Source organism: Cherax quadricarinatus, chromosome 20, assembly GCF_038502225.1.
Source record: "Cherax quadricarinatus isolate ZL_2023a chromosome 20, ASM3850222v1, whole genome shotgun sequence".
Classification (NCBI taxonomy): Eukaryota; Metazoa; Arthropoda; class Malacostraca; order Decapoda; family Parastacidae; genus Cherax; species Cherax quadricarinatus.
In genome coordinates this window covers 35,773,559-35,796,674 of record NC_091311.1, presented here as the reverse complement: position 1 = coordinate 35,796,674, position 23,116 = coordinate 35,773,559, and the positions used below count along the sequence as shown (strand labels likewise).

The 23,116-nt window shown below is 37.3% G+C and overlaps 1 protein-coding gene across 2 annotated transcripts in view; it reads left to right on the top strand.

The window, feature by feature from the left end:
* Positions 1–7,278, top strand: part of Kyat (Kynurenine aminotransferase) — a 57,964-nt gene extending 50,686 nt beyond the window's left edge. Inside the window, exons 9-11 of one of the 2 annotated variants that reach the window (XM_070086934.1) lie at positions 3,172–3,358; positions 5,768–5,931; positions 6,478–7,278. In XM_070086934.1, the coding sequence (XP_069943035.1) occupies positions 3,172–3,358; positions 5,768–5,931; positions 6,478–6,552 (426 nt within the window). In that variant the 3' untranslated portion in view covers positions 6,553–7,278. The remainder of the gene's footprint in view (positions 1–3,171; positions 3,359–5,767; positions 5,932–6,477) is intronic. The other variant, XM_070086933.1, reaches the window with a different exon arrangement.
* Positions 7,279–23,116: the final 15,838 nt, after the last annotated feature.

The following is a 23,116-nucleotide window of genomic DNA, read 5'->3' as shown; positions in this document are numbered from 1 at the left end:
ATGACTCACTTGGTTCAAAGGCTCCTATACATTCACTTAACATCTCCCAAAATCTCTCTCTCTTCTCTACATTCCTCTCTTCTCCAGGTGCATACACGCTTATTATGACCCACTTTTTGCATCCAACCTTTACTTTAATCCACATAATTCTTGAATTTACACATTCATATTCACTTTTCTCCTTCCATAACTGATCCTTCAACATTACTGCTACCCCTTCCTTTGCTCTAACTCTCTCAGATACTCCAGATTTAATCCCATTTATTTCCCCCCACCGAAACTCCCCTACCCCCTTCAGCTTTGTTTCGCTTAGGGCCAGGACATCCAACTTCTTTTCATTCATAACGTCAGCAATCATCTGTTTCTTGTCATCCGCACTACATCCACGCACATTCAAGCATCCCAGTTTTATAAAGTTTTTCTTCTTCTCTTTTTCAGTAAATGTCTACAGAAGAAGGGGTTACTAGCCCATTGCTCCCGGCATTTTAGTCGCCTCATACGACACACATGGCTTACGGAGGAAAGATTCTTTTCCACTTCCCCATGGACAATAGAAGAAATAAGGAAGAACAAGCTATTTAGAAAAAGGAGAAAAACCTATATGTATGCATGTATATATGCATGTGCGTGTCTGTGAAGTGTGACCAAAGTGTAAGTAGGAGTAGCAAGATATCCCTGTTATCTAGCGTGTTTATGAGACAGAAAAAGAAACCAGCAATCCTACCATCATGCAAAACAGTTATAGGTTTCTGTTTCACAGTCATCTGGCAGGACGGTAGTACTTCCCTGGGTGGTTGCTGTCTACCAACCAACAGTATTTAGATAAAGGTAGAGAAGTTTTTATTGCATTTATGGATTTAGAAAAGGCATATGATAGAGTGGATAGAGGAGCAATGTGGCAGAGGTTGCAAGTACAGTATATGGAATAGGCGGTAAGTTATTAAATGCTGTAAAGAGCTTTTTTGAGGATAGTGAGGCTCAGGTTAGGGTGTGTAGAAGAGAGGGAGACTACTTCCCGGTAAAAGTTTAATATATTTGTAGATGGGGTTGTAAAGGAAGTAAATGCTAGGGTGTTCGGGAGAAGGGTGGGATTAAATTTTGGGGAATCAAATTCAAAATGAGAATTGACACAGTTACTTTTTGCTGATGATACTGTGCTTATGGGAGATTCTAAAGAAAAATTGCAAAGGTTAGTGGATGAGTTTGGGAATGTGTGTAAAGGTAGAAAGTTGAAAGTGAACATAGAAAAGAGTAAGGTGATGAGGATATCAAATGATTTAGATAAAGAAAAATTGGATATCAAATTGGGGAGGAGGAGTATGGAAGAAGTGAATGTTTTCAGATACTTGGGAGTTGACGTGTCGGCGGATGGATTTATGAAGGATGAGATTAATCATAGAATTGATGAGGGAAAAAAGGTGAGTGGTGCGTTGAGGTATATGTGGAGTCAAAAAACGTTATCTATGGAGGCAAAGAAGGGAATGTATGAAAGTATAGTAGTACCAACACTCTTATATGGGTGTGAAGCTTGGGTGGTAAATGCAGCAGCGAGGAGACGGTTGGAGGCAGTGGAGATATCCTGTTTAAGGGCAATGTGTGGTGTAAATATTATGCAGAAAATTCGGAGTGTGGAAATTAGGAAAAGGTGTGGAGTTAATAAAAGTATTAGTCAGAGGGCAGAAGAGGGGTTGTTGAGGTGGTTTGGTCATTTAGAGAGAATGGATCAAAGTAGAATGACATGGAAAGCATATAAATCTATAGGGGAAGGAAGGCGGGGTAGGGGTCGTCCTCGAAAGGGTTGGAGAGAGGGGGTAAAGGAGGTTTTGTGGGCAAGGGGCTTGGACTTCCAGCATGCGTGCATGAGCGTGTTAGATAGGAGTGAATGGAGACGAATGGTACTTGGGACGTGACGATCTGTTGGAGTGTGAGCAGGGTAATATTTAGTGAAGGGATTCAGGGAAACCGGTTATTTTCATATAGTCGGACTTGAGTCCTGGAAATGGGAAGTACAATGCCTGCACTTTAAAGGAGGGGTTTGGGATATTGGCAGTTTGGAGGGATATGTTGTGTATCTTTATATGTGTATGCTTCTAAACTGTTGTATTCTGAGCACCTCTGCAAAAACAGTGATAATGTGTGAGTGTGGTGAAAGTGTTGAATGATGATGAAAGTATTTTCTTTTTGGGGATTTTCTTTCTTTTTTGGGTCACCCTGCCTCAGTGGGAGACGGCCGACTTGTTGAAAAAAAAAAAAAAACATATACCTCAATGCACCACTCACCTTTTTTCCTACATCAATTCTATGATTAACCTCATCCTTCATAAATCCATGCGCTTTCCACATATACCTCAACACACCATTCACCTTTTTTCCTACATCAATTCTATGATTAACCTCATCCTTAATAAATCCATCCGCTGACATGTCAACTCCCAAATATCTAAAAACATTCACTTCTTCCATACTCCTCCTCTCCAATTTGATATCTAATTTTTCTTTATCTAAATCATTTGATAACCTCATCACCTTACTCTTTTCTATGTTCACTTTCAACTTTTTACCTTTACCCACACTCCCAAACTCGTCCACTAACCTTTGCAATTTTTCCTTAGAATCTCCCATAAGCACAGTATCATCAGCAAAATGTAACTGTGTCAATTCCCATTTTGTGTTTGATTCCCCATAATTTAATCCCACCCCTCTCCCAAACACCCTAGCATTTACTTCTTTTACAACCCCATCTATAAATATATTAAACAACCATTGTGACATTACACATCCTTGTCTAAGACCTACTTTTACCAGGAAGTAGTCTCCCTCTCTTCTACACACCCTAACCTTAGCCTCACTATCCTCATAAAAACTCTTTACAGCATTTAGTAACTTACCACCTATCCTATTCCATATACTTGCAACATCTGCCACATTGCTCCCCTATCCACTCTATCATATACCTTTTCTAAATCCATAAATGCAATGAAAACTTCCCTACTTTTATCTAAATACTTTTCACATATATGCTTCAATGTAAATACTTGATCTACACATCCCCTACCCACTCTAAAACCTCCTTGCTCATCCATTGATTGTTTTCATTTGTTTATATTTGGTAGTGTTATTTTCTATTATATAGGTCAATTTTTAATATTGATTCGCTGTTTTATTTTTTAGGAAGCTGTGGCTCAAGGATTTGAGATAGAAATGGAACGGTTTGGTAAACCAGAGTGCTACTTCCTGTCGTTACCTGCTGAGCTTGAAGTGAAACGTGACAATATTGTTAGGATTTTGGCAGATGCTGGACTCAATCCAATAGTTCCTGAGGGTGGCTATTTCATCTTGGCTGACGTGAGGAATATTAGTAAGTAGCATATAGTATATTGATACTAGTAGATACTACAATACAGTAGATTTGACCCTACCTCTATGCAGTAGATATGTTCAATAACCATAGCAGCTGTACTAAGTTGAGTTAGGAAATCAACACTTAATTCTGCATAATAGGAATCTTTAATTCACTTTTTAACTTGACACTTAATTGCACATGGCCTGTACATTGCCTGTATAAAATTCATAACAATGGGACATAGAATATTGGCAAATTCAATTAAATCGAGGAGAGCTGTGTGCTGAGGTCACCCTGCAACAGCTTTAAAGATGTAATAGAGGGTATTATGCCTTCAAGTATTGATGGTTCTCTGTTGCTTCTCATGAGAAGTGCCTTAATTGAATTTATTCTCCCTTTTCTTGGAACAAACCTGAATTCTTCCCATTTCTCAGGTGCTGTTTTACCCCTATGAGTTTAGTACTTGTTTTTTTGCTGCACCTGGTGATTTGGTCTCTTTAACACTGAATTTATTGTAGAGATTATTTTTCCGGTCATTGCCATAATTTTATAATTTACATTCTTTTTTTTCCTCCTTTTTTTACTTTCCAATTGCTGGTGACGACTTCCTCCTCCATGTTTATATTAGGAACCCACCGTTTGAAGTTCTTTGGCATTTAGATTTTAACTTATACATTATGTCCTCTACTGACAATGCTAATGTGTTGCTTTTTTTGAAATCCATAAATGGTATGAACAGGTTTTCATCCTTATCTAAATATTGTTCACCTATATGCTTCAATATAAATATTTGGTAAACACAATCCCTACTCTTCCTAAATCCTAGTTCCTCTGCAGTCTTACTTTATTATACTCCTAACTCTTTCAGTAATAATTCTACTATACACTTTACCGAGCATACTCCATAGGCTTTTTCCTTTATAGTTTGTTCACTCTTTCCTGTCTCCTTATACAATCATTATGCATGCTCTCTGCCAGTCCTGTCACCTCTTCTCTCATGCATGTTTCCTTTCCTTCTTTTAACATCTAGGTCTTAATCCTAGTTTTACTTCCCTCTCATTCTGCGCATTGCCTCATACACTTCCCCCAGATTCATTACTTTTTTTTTTTGTACTCCTTCCAGATATTATTCTTCCCTACTCAGAAGATATCATCACTTCCCTTTCATCATCAACATTTAACCCTTGAACTGTCCAAACTTAGATCTACGTTCACATGCATAGCACTCCGAACGTAGATCTACCTTTTTTTTTACATAGTTTCTCATGTAAAAAAAATGTTGATCTACATTCAGAGCGCTACACACGTGAACGTAGATCTACGTTTGGACAGTTTAAGGGTTAACAACTCCAAATATTCTTCTCATTTGTTCATATTTTCTACCTTTTGAACAATCTGTCTCTGTCCACCCTATCAATTTCTGTTTTAATGGTAATTTCCTTTCTGCTTTTGAAAACTCTTTTACATTTATTTTAATGATCTTTTTATTTACAAAGTGAGGAATATTTTTATTATTTGATTATACAGTACATGTCTTTTTAGCAAATGATACAAAAGAAAACAATTATTAGCTCCTTGCTTCAGGTATTTTAGTTGACTCAGTAACATGCACTGTTTACAGAGAAGGTATTCTAACCAATTTTCCACAGAATTTGAAAGAAAACTCTACAGTCACAAGAATTAGGAAATTCACATGTAGCAGTAGTAGTAGTAGTTGCAAGATTTAAATGTTATCTTTAAAATAATAATAACAATAATAATAATAATAATAATAATAGTAATTCAGGATTTTGTTATTTTTGATCAGCTATTCTTTCAAGATATTCGTAAGCACTCACACACCTAGCTATAAATGTAACAACAACGATGAAGAAAAAATACGGTACTAAAGATTATTTTCAAGAGTTACAGTAAGATCATCAAGATTATAAGCTTTAAAAGAGAGAGGTGTTTTAACTAGGACTTGAAAGCATGAACATATTCCCGATTTTTAACAGACGCTAGTATCCTCTTGAAGAATCTAGGAACTACATAAGAAAAGGCTCTTTCTTCCATTGTGTGAAACAACAGGTCTCTGTTTCAGTCATATAAAAAGATGGTAGTGCCTCCCTGTGTAGTTGCTATTTGCTTAATACCTTCTGGAAGTGAAAAATACAGTGCCTGTTTTCTGGAAGAGGGGTGTGAATCTAGCAATTCAGAAGGTCATTTGAATTATGATGCCTGCATGCTTCTGATACAATAGCTGTTGAATGAATGATGGTAAATGTATTTCCTTTTTTCAGTCCCTCTTCCTTGTTGGGAGATAGCTGATGGACCTAAAAATAAACTCATTTTTGATCTATTGCTTAAATGATATGGACAGTTTATTTTACTACAGAGAAGATAATATTATGCATTATATGCTAAGTTTTTTCTTTAATATAGCAAGCAAGATTGATGTTGGAGGTGATCCCAGTGAACGCAAAGACTTCCGTTTTGTAAAGTGGCTGTCACGCAACCGTAAGCTTCAAGGTATTCCACCTTCGGCCTTTTACTCTCCAGAGCACGGAGAAATTGGCGAAAACTACATTCGTTTTTGCTTCATAAAGGTCAGTCTTTTATTACATTGAGTTAAAAATTTTATTTAAATGTTTTGCTGTTTAATTTTTACAATTTTAATGTATGTGTGCAGTAAGTTGATATGGACACATCTATTATTGTCTTTTGCTGTGTAAGTTAAAAGTAGAAATATGTTAAAAAGATTTTCTTTTGCACTATTACAAGATTTCCAGACTTTCCTTAGTCTTACGGGTTGGTGGGTACATCATTGAAGGCACGTATTTGTATCTGTGCTTCGAATTAGGTAGACACAAGAAATGTGTTTGCTCTGTTATATTCTTTAGCTTTCAGTCACTCCTCTTGCACATTTATTTTCACCATCTATGCCTTGTCCTTTTTTCATGAGGTCGGAAGGTACCTGTCGGGAAACTGTGAAAATCTTTATGGAGAGGAATAATAAATGTATACTCTGTCACCTATCTTTTTTTGCCTTTGTACCTATAATTCTTAGTATTATCACATATAATTGCTACTATCATGCTTGGAAAATATTTCTCAAAATTCTACATTTTTAATTTGTATTTATTCTTTTGCAGGAAGATGAAAATCTGGAGAAAGCAGGAGAGATCTTGAGAGCTCTTAAGAAGGACATTGATGAGAATAGAGTGTGAGAAATTGATTCATAAGACATTTCTGAATTGTTGGAGATTATTTTGGGGAATTAACTCTTGTTACATGTAGATATAATTAAAAATATAAATGTAATTACAACTGTTAGAAATTTTTGTGAATATCAGAAGACTTAAATTTATAGCATCATTTTTAAAACTTGATATAAAATTCCTATAGTTATGCCAGGTTTGAACAATTAACAAAACTATCCTAATATAGTTGAATGAACCTTACATTGGATTTTATGCACAAAAGAAGTCAAATACATTAAGAAAAACCTTACGAACACTGTAATTATCTATTTGCATTGATACAATTTTAGAGTTACGCATCACACATTCATCTCATATACCAAGGAACAGTGCAGTCATAATTACAAATGGAGATCTTTTTTAAAAATAATAGTGTGCATTGTGTATGTTTTTGTATACAGTATGTGCATGTATGTGTGTGTACTTGTTTATACATACTTGCCTATATATGGTTGAAGGGGTCAAGTCAGCTTTTTGCCCTGCCTCTTCGCTGATAGCTAATGTGTGTGCGTGCATAATTACATTTGGTATACGGTGCCTGCACTTTGAGGGAGATTGAGAGAGTTACAGTTTGAGGACCATCTGAGCTTCGATGCCAGCAAGTGATTGAATTAACCCTTTCAGGGTTTTTGACGTACTAGTACGGCTTACGCATCAAGGTTATTGACGTACTAGAACGCCTAAATTCTAGCGCCTTCAAATCTAGCGAGAGAAAGCTGGTAGGCCTACATATGAAAGAATGGATCTATGTGGTCAGTGTGCGCAGTATAAAGAAATCCTGCAGCACACAGTGCATAATGAGAAAAAAAAAAACTTTGACCATGTTTTAGGACTAAAACCGACTTTGCACTGTATTTTCGTATGGTATTTATGGTTGTATTCTAGCCATTCACTCTCTCACCTGTTAATCTGTTAAATCAAGCATTTACTATATTTTATTTTTGTTAATACAGTAATTGGAACTGCATTATTTTGAGCAAACATTTACGTGATCTTAAGAACCGGCATAGAGTATTGATATACGTACATATTTATGGAAACGCTTGCACAATCTAAGCATGATAATTTAATTTGTAAAGATAGAACATCAGTGTTTATGTTCTCTGGAGATCAAATTATGTTGATAAACATTTTTCTCAATAAATAGTTGTATATACATTAGTTGTTATCTATTCTGTGATTTGCTGGTGGTGAATGTGTCGAGTTAACTTTATATACAGTAAATATATTCTATACATATTGTAGAGCTTAATATGAGTAATTTACCAATGTAATAAATTTTAAATACTTGTTGTATTTTTAAATACACTTGTTATTTATATTTGTGATTTATTTACCTCTCCATTTATGGGTTACAAAAAGTTTTCACATGCATTGCAAGTCATTGGTTCTCCCTGACACACTAGTCCTCATTTCCTTCACTAGTACATCAATTTATTCAACGTAGGTTTACCACAAAGTGTTACCACGCTTGATTTTTTATATCCATCACTGTATGATCCCTATGACTTTAGTGCTCTCTAATAATAATAATAATACTGTGCTGTATGACTGATGGATTTAGCACTAGGTTTGATCATAATAATAATAGATGACAGTGTATTTAAGTGAATTTAAGGCCAGCAAAGGTTGATTTGAGAGATTTAAGAAGCGTAGTGGCATTCATAGTGTGAAAAGGCATGGTGAAGCTGCCAGTTCGGACCACAAAGCAGCTGAAAAATATGTGCAGGAATTCAAGGAGTACATAGACAGTGAAGGACTGAAACCTGAACAAGTGTTTAATTGTGACGAAACAGGCCTGTTTTGGAAGAAAATGCCAAGCAGGACGTACATTACTCAGGAGGAAAAGGCACTCCCAGGACATAAGCCTATGAAAGACAGGCTTACTCTGTTGATGTGTGCCAATGCTAGTGGTGATTGCAAAGTGAAGCCTTTATTGGTGTATCACTCTGAAACTCCCAGAGTGTTCAGGAAAAACAATGTCGTCAAGGCTAATTTATGTGTGCTGTGGAGGGCAAACAGTAAGGCATGGGTCACTAGGGACTTTTTCTGTGACTGGTTACACCATGCATTTGCCCCCAATGTGAAAAATTACCTAATTGAAAAGAAATTAGACCTTAAGTGTCTCCTGGTATTAGACAATGCTCCTGGTCATCCTTCAGACTTGGTAGAGCAACTTTCTAGGGACATGAGCTTCATTAAGGTGAAGTTTTTGCCTCCTAATACCACTCCTCTCCTGCAGCCCATGGACCAGCAGGTCATTTCCAACTTCAAGAAATGTACACAAAAGCTATGTTTGAAAGGTGCTTTGTAGTGACCTCAAACTCAACTGACTCCAAGAGAGTTTTGGAAATATCATTTTACCATCCTCAATTGTGTAAATATTATAGGTAAGGCTTGGGAGGAAGTGACTAAGAGGACCTTGAACTCTGCTTGGAAAAAAACTGTGGCCAGAATGTGTAGACAAAAGGGATTGTGAAGGGTTTGAGGCTAACCCTGAGAATCCTATGCCAGTTGAGGAATCCATTGTGGTATTGGGGAAGTCCTTGGGGTTGGAGGTTAGTGGGGAGGATGTGGAAGAGCTGATGGAGGAGGACAATGAAGAACTAACCACTGATGAGCTGCTAGATCATCTTGAACAGCAAGAGGGCAGACCTGAGGAAACTGCTTCGGAGGAGGGGATAGAGAAATTGAAGAAGTTGCCTACTTCTAAGATTAAGGAAATGTGTGCAAAGTGGCTTGAAGTGCAAACCTTTTTTGATGAAAATCACCCTGACACAGCTACTGTAAGCCGTGTTGGCAACCTGTACACTGACAATGTTGTGAACCACTTTAGGAAAGTCATAAAGGAACGAGAGGTACAGGTATCTATGGACAGATATGTTGTGCGACAGAAGTCCAGTGACTCTGAAGCTGGTCCTAGTGGCATTAAAAGAACAAGGGAAGTAACCCCAGAAAAAGACCTGCTACCTCAAGTGCTAATGGAAGGGGATTCCCATTCTAAACACTAAGAAGATCAATGGTCTCCCCTCCTCCCATCCCATCAATCATCACCAGATCTTCAATAAAGGTAAGTGTCATGTAACTGTGCATGTCTTCTTCAGTTTGTGTGTATTAAAATTAATATTTCATGTGGTAAAATTTTTTCAATATTTTGGGGTGTCTTGCACGGATTAATTTGATTTCCATTATTTCTTATGGGGAATAATTAACTTGACTAACGATTATTTCGATTAACGATGAGCTCTCAGGAACGGATTAATATCGCTGGTTGAGGGTCCACTATGTGTATATATATATATATATATATATATATATATATATATATATATATATATATATATATATATATATATATATTATATATATATATATATATATATATATATATATTATACATATATATATATATATATACACACACAGTGGACCCTCGAATTTAGTCTTGCCTTTTCTGTATGCAAAACTTTTTATTATCTATAAAATGTATTTTTTGTTAATATTTCCCATAGGAAATATTGTAAATCCAATTAAACCATTCCAGACACCCAAAAATATTATATATATATATATATATATATATATATATATATATATATATATATATATATATATATATATATATATACATATATATATATATATATATATATATAGATATAGATATATATACATATATATATATATATATATATATATATCTATCTTTTACTCTCAGTGTAGCTACAACTAGAAAGTGATCTGATATATCTGTGGCCCCTCTATAAACATGTACATCCTGAAGTCTACTCAACAGTCTTTTATTGGATTATGTATTGGTAGATAAAAGACTGTTGAGTAGACTTCAGGATGTACATGTTTATAGAGGGGCCACAGATATATCAGATCACTTTCTAGTTGTAGCTACACTGAGAGTAAAAGATAGATGGGATACAAGGAGAATAGAAGCATCAGGGAAGAGAGAGGTGAAGGTTTATAAACTAAAAGAGGAGGCAGTTAGGGTAAGATATAAACAGCTATTGGAGGATAGATGGGCTAATGAGAGCATAGGCAATGGGGTCGAAGAGGTATGGGGTAGGTTTAAAAATGTAGTGTTAGAGTGTTCAGCAGAAGTTTGTGGTTACAGGAAAGTGGGTGCAGGAGGGAAGAGGAGCGATTGGTGGAATGATGATGTAAAGAGAGTAGTAAGGGAGAAAAAGTTAGCATATGAGAAGTTTTTACAAAGTCGAAGTGATGCAAGGAGGGAAGAGTATATGGAGAAAAAGAGAGAGGTTAAGAGAGTGGTGAAGCAATGTAAAAAGAGAGCAAATGAGAGAGTGGGTGAGATGTTATCAACAAATTTTGTTGAAAATAAGAAAAAGTTTTGGAGTGAGATTAACAAGTTAAGAAAGCCTAGAGAACAAATGGATTTGTCAGTTAAAAATAGGAGAGGAGAGTTATTAAATGGAGAGTTAGAGGTATTGGGAAGATGGAAGGAATATTTTGAGGAATTGTTAAATGTTGATGAAGATAGGGAAGCTGTGATTTCGTGTATAGGGCAAGGAGGAATAACATCTTGTAGGAGTGAGGAAGAGCCAGTTGTGAGTGTGGGGGAAGTTCGTGAGGCAGTAGGTAAAATGAAAGGGGGTAAAGCAGCCGGGATTGATGGGATAAAGATAGAAATGTTAAAAGCAGGTGGGGATATAGTTTTGGAGTGGTTGGTGCAATTGTTTAATAAATGTATGGAAGAGGGTAAGGTACCTAGGGATTGGCAGAGAGCATGCATAGTTCCTTTGTATAAAGGCAAAGGGGATAAAAGAGAGTGCAAAAATTATAGGGGGATAAGTCTGTTGAGTGTACCTGGTAAAGTGTAAGGTAGAGTTATAATTGAAAGAATTAAGAGTAAGACGGAGAATAGGATAGCAGATGAACAAGGAGGCTTTAGGAAAGGTAGGGGGTGTGTGGACCAGGTGTTTACAGTGAAACATATAAGTGAACAGTATTTAGATAAGGCTAAAGAGGTCTTTGTGGCATTTATGGATTTGGAAAAGGCGTATGACAGGGTGGATAGGGGGGCAATGTGGCAGATGTTGCAAGTGTATGGTGTAGGAGGTAGGTTACTGAAAGCAGTGAAGAGTTTTTACGAGGATAGTGAGGCTCAAGTTAGAGTATGTAGGAAAGAGGGAAATTTTTTCCCAGTAAAAGTAGGCCTTAGACAAGGATGTGTGATGTCACCGTGGTTGTTTAATATATTTATAGATGGGGTTGTAAGAGAAGTAAATGCGAGGGTCTTGGCAAGAGGCGTGGAGTTAAAAGATAAAGAATCACACACAAAGTGGGAGTTGTCACAGCTGCTCTTTGCTGATGACACTGTGCTCTTGGGAGATTCTGAAGAGAAGTTGCAGAGATTGGTGGATGAATTTGGTAGGGTGTGCAAAAGAAGAAAATTAAAGGTGAATACAGGAAAGAGTAAGGTTATGAGGATAACAAAAAGATTAGGTGATGAAAGATTGAATATCAGATTGGAGGGAGAGAGTATGGAGGAGGTGAACGTATTCAGATATTTGGGAGTGGACGTGTCAGCGGATGGGTCTATGAAAGATGAGGTGAATCATAGAATTGATGAGGGAAAAAGAGTGAGTGGTGCACTTAGGAGTCTGTGGAGACAAAGAACTTTGTCCTTGGAGGCAAAGAGGGGAATGTATGAGAGTATAGTTTTACCAACGCTCTTATATGGGTGTGAAGCGTGGGTGATGAATGTTGCAGCGAGGAGAAGGCTGGAGGCAGTGGAGATGTCATGTCTGAGGGCAATGTGTGGTGTGAATATAATGCAGAGAATTCGTAGTTTGGAAGTTAGGAGGAGGTGCGGGATTACCAAAACTGTTGTCCAGAGGGCTGAGGAAGGGTTGTTGAGGTGGTTCGGACATGTAGAGAGAATGGAGCGAAACAGAATGACTTCAAGAGTGTATCAGTCTGTAGTGGAAGGAAGGCGGGGTAGGGGTCGGCCTAGGAAGGGTTGGAGGGAGGGGGTAAAGGAGGTTTTGTGTGCGAGGGGCTTGGACTTCCAGCAGGCATGCTTGAGCGTGTTTGATAGGAGTGAATGGAGACAAATGGTTTTTAATACTTGACGTGCTGTTGGAGTGTGAGCAAAGTAACATTTATGAAGGGATTCAGGGAAACCGGCAGGCCGGACTTGAGTCCTGGAGATGGGAAGTACAGTGCCTGCACTCTGAAGGAGGGGTGTTAATGTTGCAGTTTAAAAACTGTAGTGTAAAGCACCCTTCTGGCAAGACAGTGATGGAGTGAATGATGGTGAAAGTTTTTCTTTTTCGGGCCACCCTGCCTTGGTGGGAATCGGCCGGTGTGATAATAAAAAAAAAAAAAAAAAAAAAAAAAAAAAAAAAAAAAAAAAAAATATATATATATATATATATATATATATATATATATATATATATATATATATATATATATATATATATATACAGTGGTCCCTCAATAATCAACCGGCCTGAAAGTCGACCATTTCGGAAATCAACCGGTTTTTTCGACAAAATATTGACTCGGAAATTGACCGAAATTCGTTTATCGACCCATCTCGACCCGTCGTCCCAGACGCGTATGCACGAGGTAAGCGGGCCTCGACCTGCCTCAGCCTTCCTTCCCAGCCAGTGTGCCATTGTTTACCAGTTAGCGGCGGTCCTCTCACGTGCTCCAGTGAAATATTTCATAATATTTCATTTATTTTAGTGCTTGCAAGTTAAATATTTAAGTGCTAAATAAGCTACCATGGCTCCAAAGAAAGCTCCTGGTGCCAAACCTTTGGTAAAGAAGGTGAGAAATACCATTGAATTTAAGAAAAACATCATTGAACAATATGATAGTGGCGTACGTGTGGGCGAACTGGCGAGGATGTATAACAAAAATCATTCAACCATATCTTCATTCATAGCCATGAGAAAGGATGGAAAGATTTATGGAGAAACATCACCCAGAGAAGGATGTTGCAAGCCATATCGGCAACTTGTACAGTGACAGAGTCTTGGCCCATTTTAGGGAAGTTTTAAAGAGATGCCAGAAACAGAGCTCTCTGCACAGTTATTTTGCGAGACAGGACTCCAGTGACTCTCAAGCTGGTCCTAGTGGCATTAAGAAACAGAGAAAAGAAGCAACCCCAGAAAAGCAAATGGTACCTGAGGTGTTGCTGGAAGGGGATTCCCCTTCCAAACTATAAACAATCCACTCTCTCCTCCTCGTCCAGTCTCCCATACACTAAGAAGAATCTCCAATAAAGGTAAGTGTTATGCTGTTAATGTTTCATTCATCATTTCCCATTGTATTGTTTATGTACTACATGAATATTTCATGTAAAAAATTTTTTTGTTTTAATACTTCTGGGTGTCAGGAACGGATTAATTGAATTTACATTATTTCTTATGGGGAAAATTGATTCGTAAATCGACCATTTCGATAATCGACCAGCTTCCAGGAACGGATTACCGTCGATAATCGAGGGACCACTGTATGTATATATATATATATATATATATATATATATATATATATATATGCAAAACAACCACTCTGAAAGAATAGAGAAATTCGAAGCGCTTTCGTGACTACTCACATTATCAAGGAACTATGAAAGTAAAGCATCCAAGGAAGCTATATAAGGGGTCTGGCCAGCACCTCACTATCAGATCCCACAACGGTTAAACACCTGACGCGCGCCGACCCAACTTGGATAGGTCCTTTGCACAACTCACCCCACAAACTATTCTACCCAAGAAAATTTAAAAATTATTTGTCCAGTGTATTATTAAATTCTTCCCAAATTCTATTAATTATAAATGGATCTAATTTATATAAACCAAAGGAAATATTCATATTATTGTCAAAACTGCTTTTTATGAAACAAGATGCAATTATATTCCTGTCGACCATGGACTTGCTTGTTACTACTTTCTCAACTTTTTGAAAATCAATTGGATGGTTAAAATCTCTTACATGAATAAATAGAGCATTGGAATCTTGTCCAGTTCTAATGCTATATTTATGTTGTTTTAATCTTAGTTCGAGATTTTTACCAGTTTGACCGTAATAAACTTTATCGCAAATTTTACAAGGAATCTTATAGACACATCCATCAGCATTTTGGGGGGAATTCTTTATCAAAAGTTTTTTTACTGTATCAAGATTTTTGAATACAACTTTAATATTAAAAGTCTTAAGAAGAGAAGGCATATCAACCAAGTTTTCATGGTAAGGGAGAACCAACATATTTTTAGTTGAATAAGGCTGGTTGTTCCTTTTTGGATTGTAAAAAGTATTTCTAGCAACTTTAAAAGATTTATCAATTACATTTTTTGGGTATTTTAAATCATTACCTATTTCATAAATTTTGGATATTTCCTCATCTATGAACTCAGGACTACAAATTCGTGAAGCTCTCAGAAACATTGATGAGAAAACAGACAGTTTGACTCTATCTTGATGCAAGGAATAATAGTGGACATAGGAACAGTTATTTGTAGGTTTTTTGTAAATTTTAAATTTGAATTCATTATTACCCTTAATAATTAAAACATCTAGAAAAGGCAATGAGTTATTTTCTTCAAACTCAACAGTAAAGTTTATAGAATGGGCTAAACTATTTAATTTTCCTAGGAAATGGTGTATATCTACATTTTTGGGCATAAGACACAAAATATCATCAACATATCTGAACCATTTAGCTCTATTAGGGAGGATTGTGTTAAGTAACCTTGTTTCAAAAAATTCCATGTATAGGTTACTAAGAACATATATATATATATATATATATATATATATATATATATATATATATATATATATATATATATATATGTGTGTGTGTGTGTTGTGCCGAATATGTAAAACTAGTCAGTTAGCAAGTCCTTTCCAAAATTTTCTTTTTTACATTTAAAGATATATTTTTTTCATTAATGTTAATGTAAAATTTTTTAATTTTGCACCAAAAGAAACTTATATATATATTATATATATATATATATATATATATATATATATATATATATATATATATATATATATATATATATATATATATATTTTTTTTTTTTTTTTTTTTCAACAAGTCGGCCGTCTCCCACCGAGGCAGGGTGACCCAAAAAAGAAAGAAAATCCCCAAAAAGAAAATACTTTCATCATCATTCAACACTTTCACCACACTCGCACATTATCACTGTTTTTGCAGAGGTGCTCAGAATACAACAGTCTAGAAGCATACACATATAAAGATACACAACATATCCCTCCAAACTGCCAATATCCCAAACCCCTCCTTTAAAGTGCAGGCAGTGTACTTCCCATTTCCAGGACTCAAGTCCGACTATATGAAAATAACCGGTTTCCCTGAATCCCTTCACTAAATATTACCCTGCTCACACTCCAACAGATCGTCAGGTCCCAAGTACCATTCGTCTCCATTCACTCCTATCTAACACGCTCACGCACGCTTGCTGGAAGTCCAAGCCCCTTACCCACAAAACCTCCTTTACCCCCTCTCTCCAACCCTTTCGAGGACGACCCCTACCCCGCCTTCCTTCCCCTATAGATTTATATGCTTTCCATGTCATTCTACTTTGATCCATTCTCTCTAAATGACCAAACCACCTCAACAACCCCTCTTCTGCCCTCTGACTAATACTTTTATTAACTCCACACCTTCTCCTAATTTCCACACTCCGAATTTTCTGCATAATATTTACACCACACATTGACCTTAGACAGGACATCTCCACTGCTTCCAACCGCTTCCTTGCTGCTGCATTTACAACCCAAGCCTCACACCCATATAAGAGTGTTGGTACTACTATACTTTCATACATTTTCTTCTTTGCCTCCATAGATAATGTTTTTTGTCTCCACATATACCTCAACGCACCACTCGCCATTTTTCCCTCATCAATTCTATGATTAACCTTATCCTTCGTAAATCCATCCACCGACACGTCAAATCCCAAATATCTGAAAACATTCACTTCTTCCATACTCCTCCTCCCTAATTTGATATCCAATTTTTCTTTATCTAAATCATTTGATACCCTCATCACCTTACTCTTTTCTATGTTCACTTTCAACTTTCTTCCTTTACACACACTCCTAAACTCATCCATTAACCTTTACAATTTTTCTTTAGAATCTCCCATAAGCACAGTATCATCAGCAAAAAGCAACTGTGTCAATTCCCATTTTGTATTTGATTCCCCATAATTTCATCCCACCCCTCTCCCGAACACCCTAGCATTTACTTCTTTTACAACCCCATCTATAAATATATTAAACAACCATGGTGACATTACACATCCTTGTCTAAGACCTACTTTTGCCAGGAAGTAGTCTCCCTCTCTTCTACACACCCTAACCTGAGCCTCACTATCCTTATAAAAACTCTTTACAACATTTAGTAACTTACCACCTATTCCATATACGTACTTGCAACATCTGCCACATTGCTCCCCTATCCACTCTATCATATGCCTTTTCTAAATCTATAAATGCAATAAAAATTTCCTTATCTTTATCTAAATACTGTTCACATATATGCTTCAATGTAAACACTTGATCTACACATCCCCTACCCACTCTAAAACCTACTTGCTCATCCGCAATCCTACATACTCTTACATCTAATTCTTTCAATTATAACCCTACCGTACACTTATTCCTCTTTACTTTTTACAATCTCTTTTGTCCCCCTTCCCTTTATATAAAGGGACTATACATGCTCTCTGCCAATCCCTAGGTACCTTCCACTCTTTCATACATTTATTAATCAAAAATACCAACCACTCCAACACTATATCCCCCTACTTTTAACATTTCTGTCATGATCCCGTCAGTTCCAGCTGCTTTACCCATTTTCATTATACGTAATGCCTCACGCACCTCCCCCACACTCACATCCTCTTCTTCTTCACTCCTAAAAGATTATATACCTCCCTGGCCAGTGCATGAAATTACCGCCTCCCTTTCTTCGTCGATATTTAAAAGTCCCCCAAAATATTCTCGCCATCTACCCAATACCTCCATCTCCCCATCTACTAACTCCCCTACTTTGTTTTTAACTGACAAATCCATTCATTCCCTAGGCTTTTTTAACTTGTAATGATGGCCTGTTGACCTGGTTGTAATGGGACTGGAGTGAAAATAAATACAGAAGTAGTCTTTAACTTTTATTTTCCTTCAAGTATGTACATTATGTACAAGAGTTTGAAATATATGTGTACCACATGGTAATCAAGGCAAAGACAAAAGCCAGAGAGAGAGAGAGAGAGAGAGAGAGAGAATCATTATTACACAACTCGGCAATACAATTAGCCAAGTATCTCATGGTAGTACTATTATTATTATTATTATTGATAAGCTCTAAACCCGTGGGGGTCATATAGTGCCTGGTGAGTTGAAGGCTAGGTTCAATCCGAGGGTGGATAGGTCCAGTCAGCTGGATCAATACATCCAGTTCCTTGGAACAAGAGAACCGTGCTCAACCAGCGACTATGCTAGTCTGGCGAGTGCTAACCGTGAGTAATACCACGTCACCTCAGCACTTGGCAGGCCCACCTGATGATTGGTTAATGAACCAAGGTACTGATTCAACGATGGGTGCCTTTACTGTTAAACCCTTAGCACCTGGTTCGCTAGTTGGGAGGCAGCCTATATGGGTGTGTGTACATGCTCTCCGAATAAAGTGAAACATACTCTTTGCATGCCACAAAACGTATATATATATATATATATATATATATATATATATATATATATATACAGTGGTCCCTCGTTCGTAATTAATCCGTTCCTAGAGCCATTACTATAAACGAAATTTATGATTTACGAATCAATTTTCCCCATAAGAAATAATGTAAATACAATTAATCCGTTCCTGACACCCAGAAGTATTAAAACAAAAAAAATTTTAACTTGAAATATACATGTAGTACATAAACAATACAATGGGAAATGAATGAAACATTAACAGCATAACACTTACCTTTATTGGAGATTCTTCTTAGTGTATGGGAGACTGGAGGAGGAAAGAGAGTGGATTGTTTATAGTTTGGAAGGGGAATCCCCTTGCATCAACACCTCAGGTACCATTTGCTTTTCTGGGGTTGCTTCTCTTCTCTGTTTCTTAATGCCACTAGAACCACCTTGAGAGTCACTGGAATCCTGTCTCACAAAATAACTATGGAGAGAGCTCTGTTTCTGGCATCTCTTTAACACTTCCCTAAAATGGCCCAAGACTTTGTCACTGTACATGTTGCCAACCTGGCTTGCAACAACCTTGTTAGGGTGATGTTTCTCCATAAAGCTTTCCATCTTACCCCACATAGTAAAAATCTCTTTAATTTCTGAAGAAGGCACCTTCTTCCATCTCTCTTCCTCCTCCTCCTCCTCTGCAGCAAGATTCTGAGCTGCGATGTGTTGCTCTTCCTGCTGAAGCTCTTGCAGCTCCTTAGTGGTGAGCTCTTCATTGTGGTCTTCCACCAATTCTTCCACATCCTCCAAACTCACATCCAACCCCATGGAACTCCCCAGTGCCACAATTGATTTTACAACAGACATAGGCTCCTTAGGGTCAGTCCCAAATTCTTCAAAATCCCTCTTGTCGACACAATCTGGCCACAATTTTCTCCAGGCAGAGTTCAAAGTCCTGGTAGTCACTCCCTCCCAAGCCATACCTATAAGGGTTATGCAGTGGAGGATGCTGAAGTGTTCTCTCCAAAATTCCCTTAGGGTCAAGTGAGTGTCTGTGGTCACAGTCAAGCACCTATGAAACATTGCTTTTGTGTAGAGTTTTTTAAAGTTTGCAATAACCTGCTGGTCCATGGGTTGGAGGAGAGGAGTGGTATTCGGGGGCAAGAACTTTACTGTGATGAACCCAAACTCCTCGAAAATTAGGTCATCCAAGTTTGGAGGATGAGCAGGTGCATTGTCCATTACTAGCAGGCACTTGAGATCCAATTTCTTTTCCAGGAGATACTCCTTCACACTAGGGCCAAACACTTCATTGAACCACTCGACGAAAATTTCCCTCGTGACCCATGCCTTACTATTAGATTTCCAAAACACACACAATTTACTCTTCATAACATTGTTTTTCCTGAACACTGGGATTTTCAGAATGGTACACTAGTAATGGCTTCACTTTGAAATCCCCACTAGCATTAGCACAGAACATTAGCGTCAGCCTGTCTTTCACAGGCTTGTGTCCTGGCATTGCCTTTTCCTCTTGTGTAATGAAGGTCCTCTGGTATTTTCTTCCAAAAGAGGCCTGTTTCGTCACAATTGAACACTTGTTCAGGTTTCAGTCCTTCAGCCTCTATGTACTGGAATTCATGCACATATTTTTCAGCCGCCTTGTGGTCCGAACTGGCAGCCTCACCATGCCTTATCACACTGTGTATGCCAGTACGGTTCTTAAATCTCTCAAACCAGCCTTTGCTGGCCTTAAATTCACTCACTTCACCACTATTTGCAGGCAATTTCTTTACCAAATCTTCATGCAACTGCCTAGCCTTTTCACAAATAAACGAAGTCATAAGAGTATCTCCTGCTAATTGTTTCTCATTTATCCACACCAATAATAACTTCTCAACCTCTTCCAGTACTGGTGATCTCATTTTTGTCAGCATAGTTACTCCCTTTGCAACAACAGCATCCTTTATTTCATTTTTCTTGGCCACTATGGAACATAAGGTTGTGTAGGGTTTCTTATACATCCTGGACAGTTCGGCCACACTTGTACCACTTTCATATTGTGCAAGAAAGGTATAAAATACCGACAATATGAAAGTTAAGACACATGTGCAGCATCTGGTTATATAACCGCCAATCTTCTTGCCTTTGCTCCAGATTCTCCTCCACCACAATGCTGTGAACACTAACTCCAAGGCTGAGGGACTGATTACCTCATCTTTTGTATATAGTTCTACTGTCTTCTTATTATGTCCTAGAATCTGTATTGATAAAGCCACTGGATGGCGAAACGTCTACAGTAAAGATTTCCAGATGCTGCACATGTGTCTTAACTTTCACTTTCATATTGTTCAATGATGGTTTTCTTAAATTCAATCATATTTCTCACCTTCTTTACCACAGGCTTGGCACTAGGAGCTTTCTTTGGAGCCATGGTAGCTTATTTAGTACTTGCAAGCACTAAAATAAATGGAATATTATGAAATATTTTGCTGGAGCATGTGAGGGGACCTTCGCTCACTGGTAAACAATGCCAGACTGGCTGCCGCCCTGGCTCACGCCATGGGTACGCATCCCAGACGAACTACGACTCGACTCGCGAGTCAACGTATGAAAAGCGAGTCCATGTTTATACGAAAATACCCCTATGATTCGCGAATTTTACGATTGCCGGGAACTACGAAAAGCAGGGGACCACTGTATATATATATATATGTATATGTATATATATGTATATGTATATATATGTATATATATATATATATGTATATATATGTATATATATGTATATATATATATGTATATATATATATACGGGGACATTTCCTGTCCCCGTGTCATTACCTGTGTAAGGTCATGTAGGAGGGACTCCTTTGTACCCGCTAGTGTGCCATCATCAAGGAACCAGATGTTTAGCTCGCTTGTCAGTCTGACTGTGATTTCCCTAACTGCTATACAGAAGAGAAATGGTGCAAGAGGATCTCCTTGTTGGACACCCTCCGATGATGTGATTTCATGCTCTCCAAAGAGAAGCATTGATTCCTTGCTATACCCAGCTGAAACAAAAGGGAAGAGACCAGGGAAATGTTCTTGTACTGCTGCTAATACCACGTCTCTTTTCAGGAGATTGAACGCATTCTTGAAAAAATGTGTTTATGATTCATTACCTTTGCAATTATTCATGAGTGTGACCAGCTCAACCTGGAGCTCATTACCTTTGTAACTTGGTCATGATTATGACCAGATCTAGTTCATTACCTTTGTAACTTGCTCAGCTATCAAAACTTTGGAGTCCAGTCCCTGGACCAATTATGTACCTCTAATCTTTTGACTACCGCCCACAGGATGGGTATGGGGTGCATAATAAACATATTAAACTAACTAAACTTCTTGAAATCTAATTTTACCACTGCATTGTCCTCAGGCAGGTTGTTGATATACGCCCTTGTTGCATGAAACGCTGCTTCACTTCCTTGAGAGACCCCAAATCCAAGCTGGTTTATATATATATATATATATATATATATATATATATATATATATATATATATATATATATATATATATATATATATATATATATATATATATATATATATATATATATATATATATATATATATATATATATATATATATATATATATATATATATATATATATATATAATATATATATATATGTATATATATGGCTTGTCTTGCACGAAGAATCACATGCGGTTGGCCTCCTTCACAGAGGCTGTTCTAGTTTATTTCCAGCGTCTTCTCACGACTACATCATTAACAGCAACCTACGTGCATTTTTTTTTTACTTTTCGGTATTGCTGTTTGAAGGTTGAACACTGAGCCGAGAGTTGCAAGTAACCTGATTGAGAACCATTCTTGACATTTCAACCTGATCTAACGTTAAGAACAGGTTGATGAGAGTTCGCTGAAGATTGTCATCTGGACACCATATTTTTTTTATTTTTTTTCAAGTCAACATATTTCTAGGTAGAGTAATTCATTTATCTCTCTTATAAAAATCCTTTACATAGAGCAATTGTTGGTAAACGCGATTGAAAAAGTATATCCTGAATTGAATAGGGCGTGGAAAGGCATTCATAGAACGCCTGTATGGTTTTTCAATCGTATTTACAAAAGCACAGTATAGAGGAGATTTACGATAGAGCTTATAGTATGCAGGAGGGAACAAAATGCAAGTTACAGCTGTGTAGATGAAACAGGTCACAAAATACCCACACCAACGACATTTCGGTCCATCATGAACAATTGTCGAGTCACAATAAAGCGAGAGACAAGAAAGAGTAAGTCGTAGCAGTGAGACATGAAGGAGGACCTATACACTCAGCCCAGGAGCCTACAGCTTCTGTAGTGTCCGTTGGTGAAGCTGCTGGGAATTTCTCATAGGCCTTCGAGAACACTCATACACTTATAGACTGAACAACACCAACAACACGTGTACAGCACCATCAACACTTGTGTACAAAACCAACAACACTTGTGTACAACACCAACAACACTTGTGTACAACAACAACTCTTGTGTACAACAACAACACTTGTGTACAACACCATCAACACTTATGTACAACACCAACATCACTTGTGTACAAGCTGAGTCTGGACCCCTGCAACCACAATTAGGTGAGTACACCATCAACACTTGTGTACAACACAATCAACACTTGTGTACAACACAATCAACACTTGTGTACAACACCAACAACACTTGTGTACAACACCAACAACACTTGTTTACAACACTATCAACCCATCAACACTTGTGTACAACACCATCAACACTTA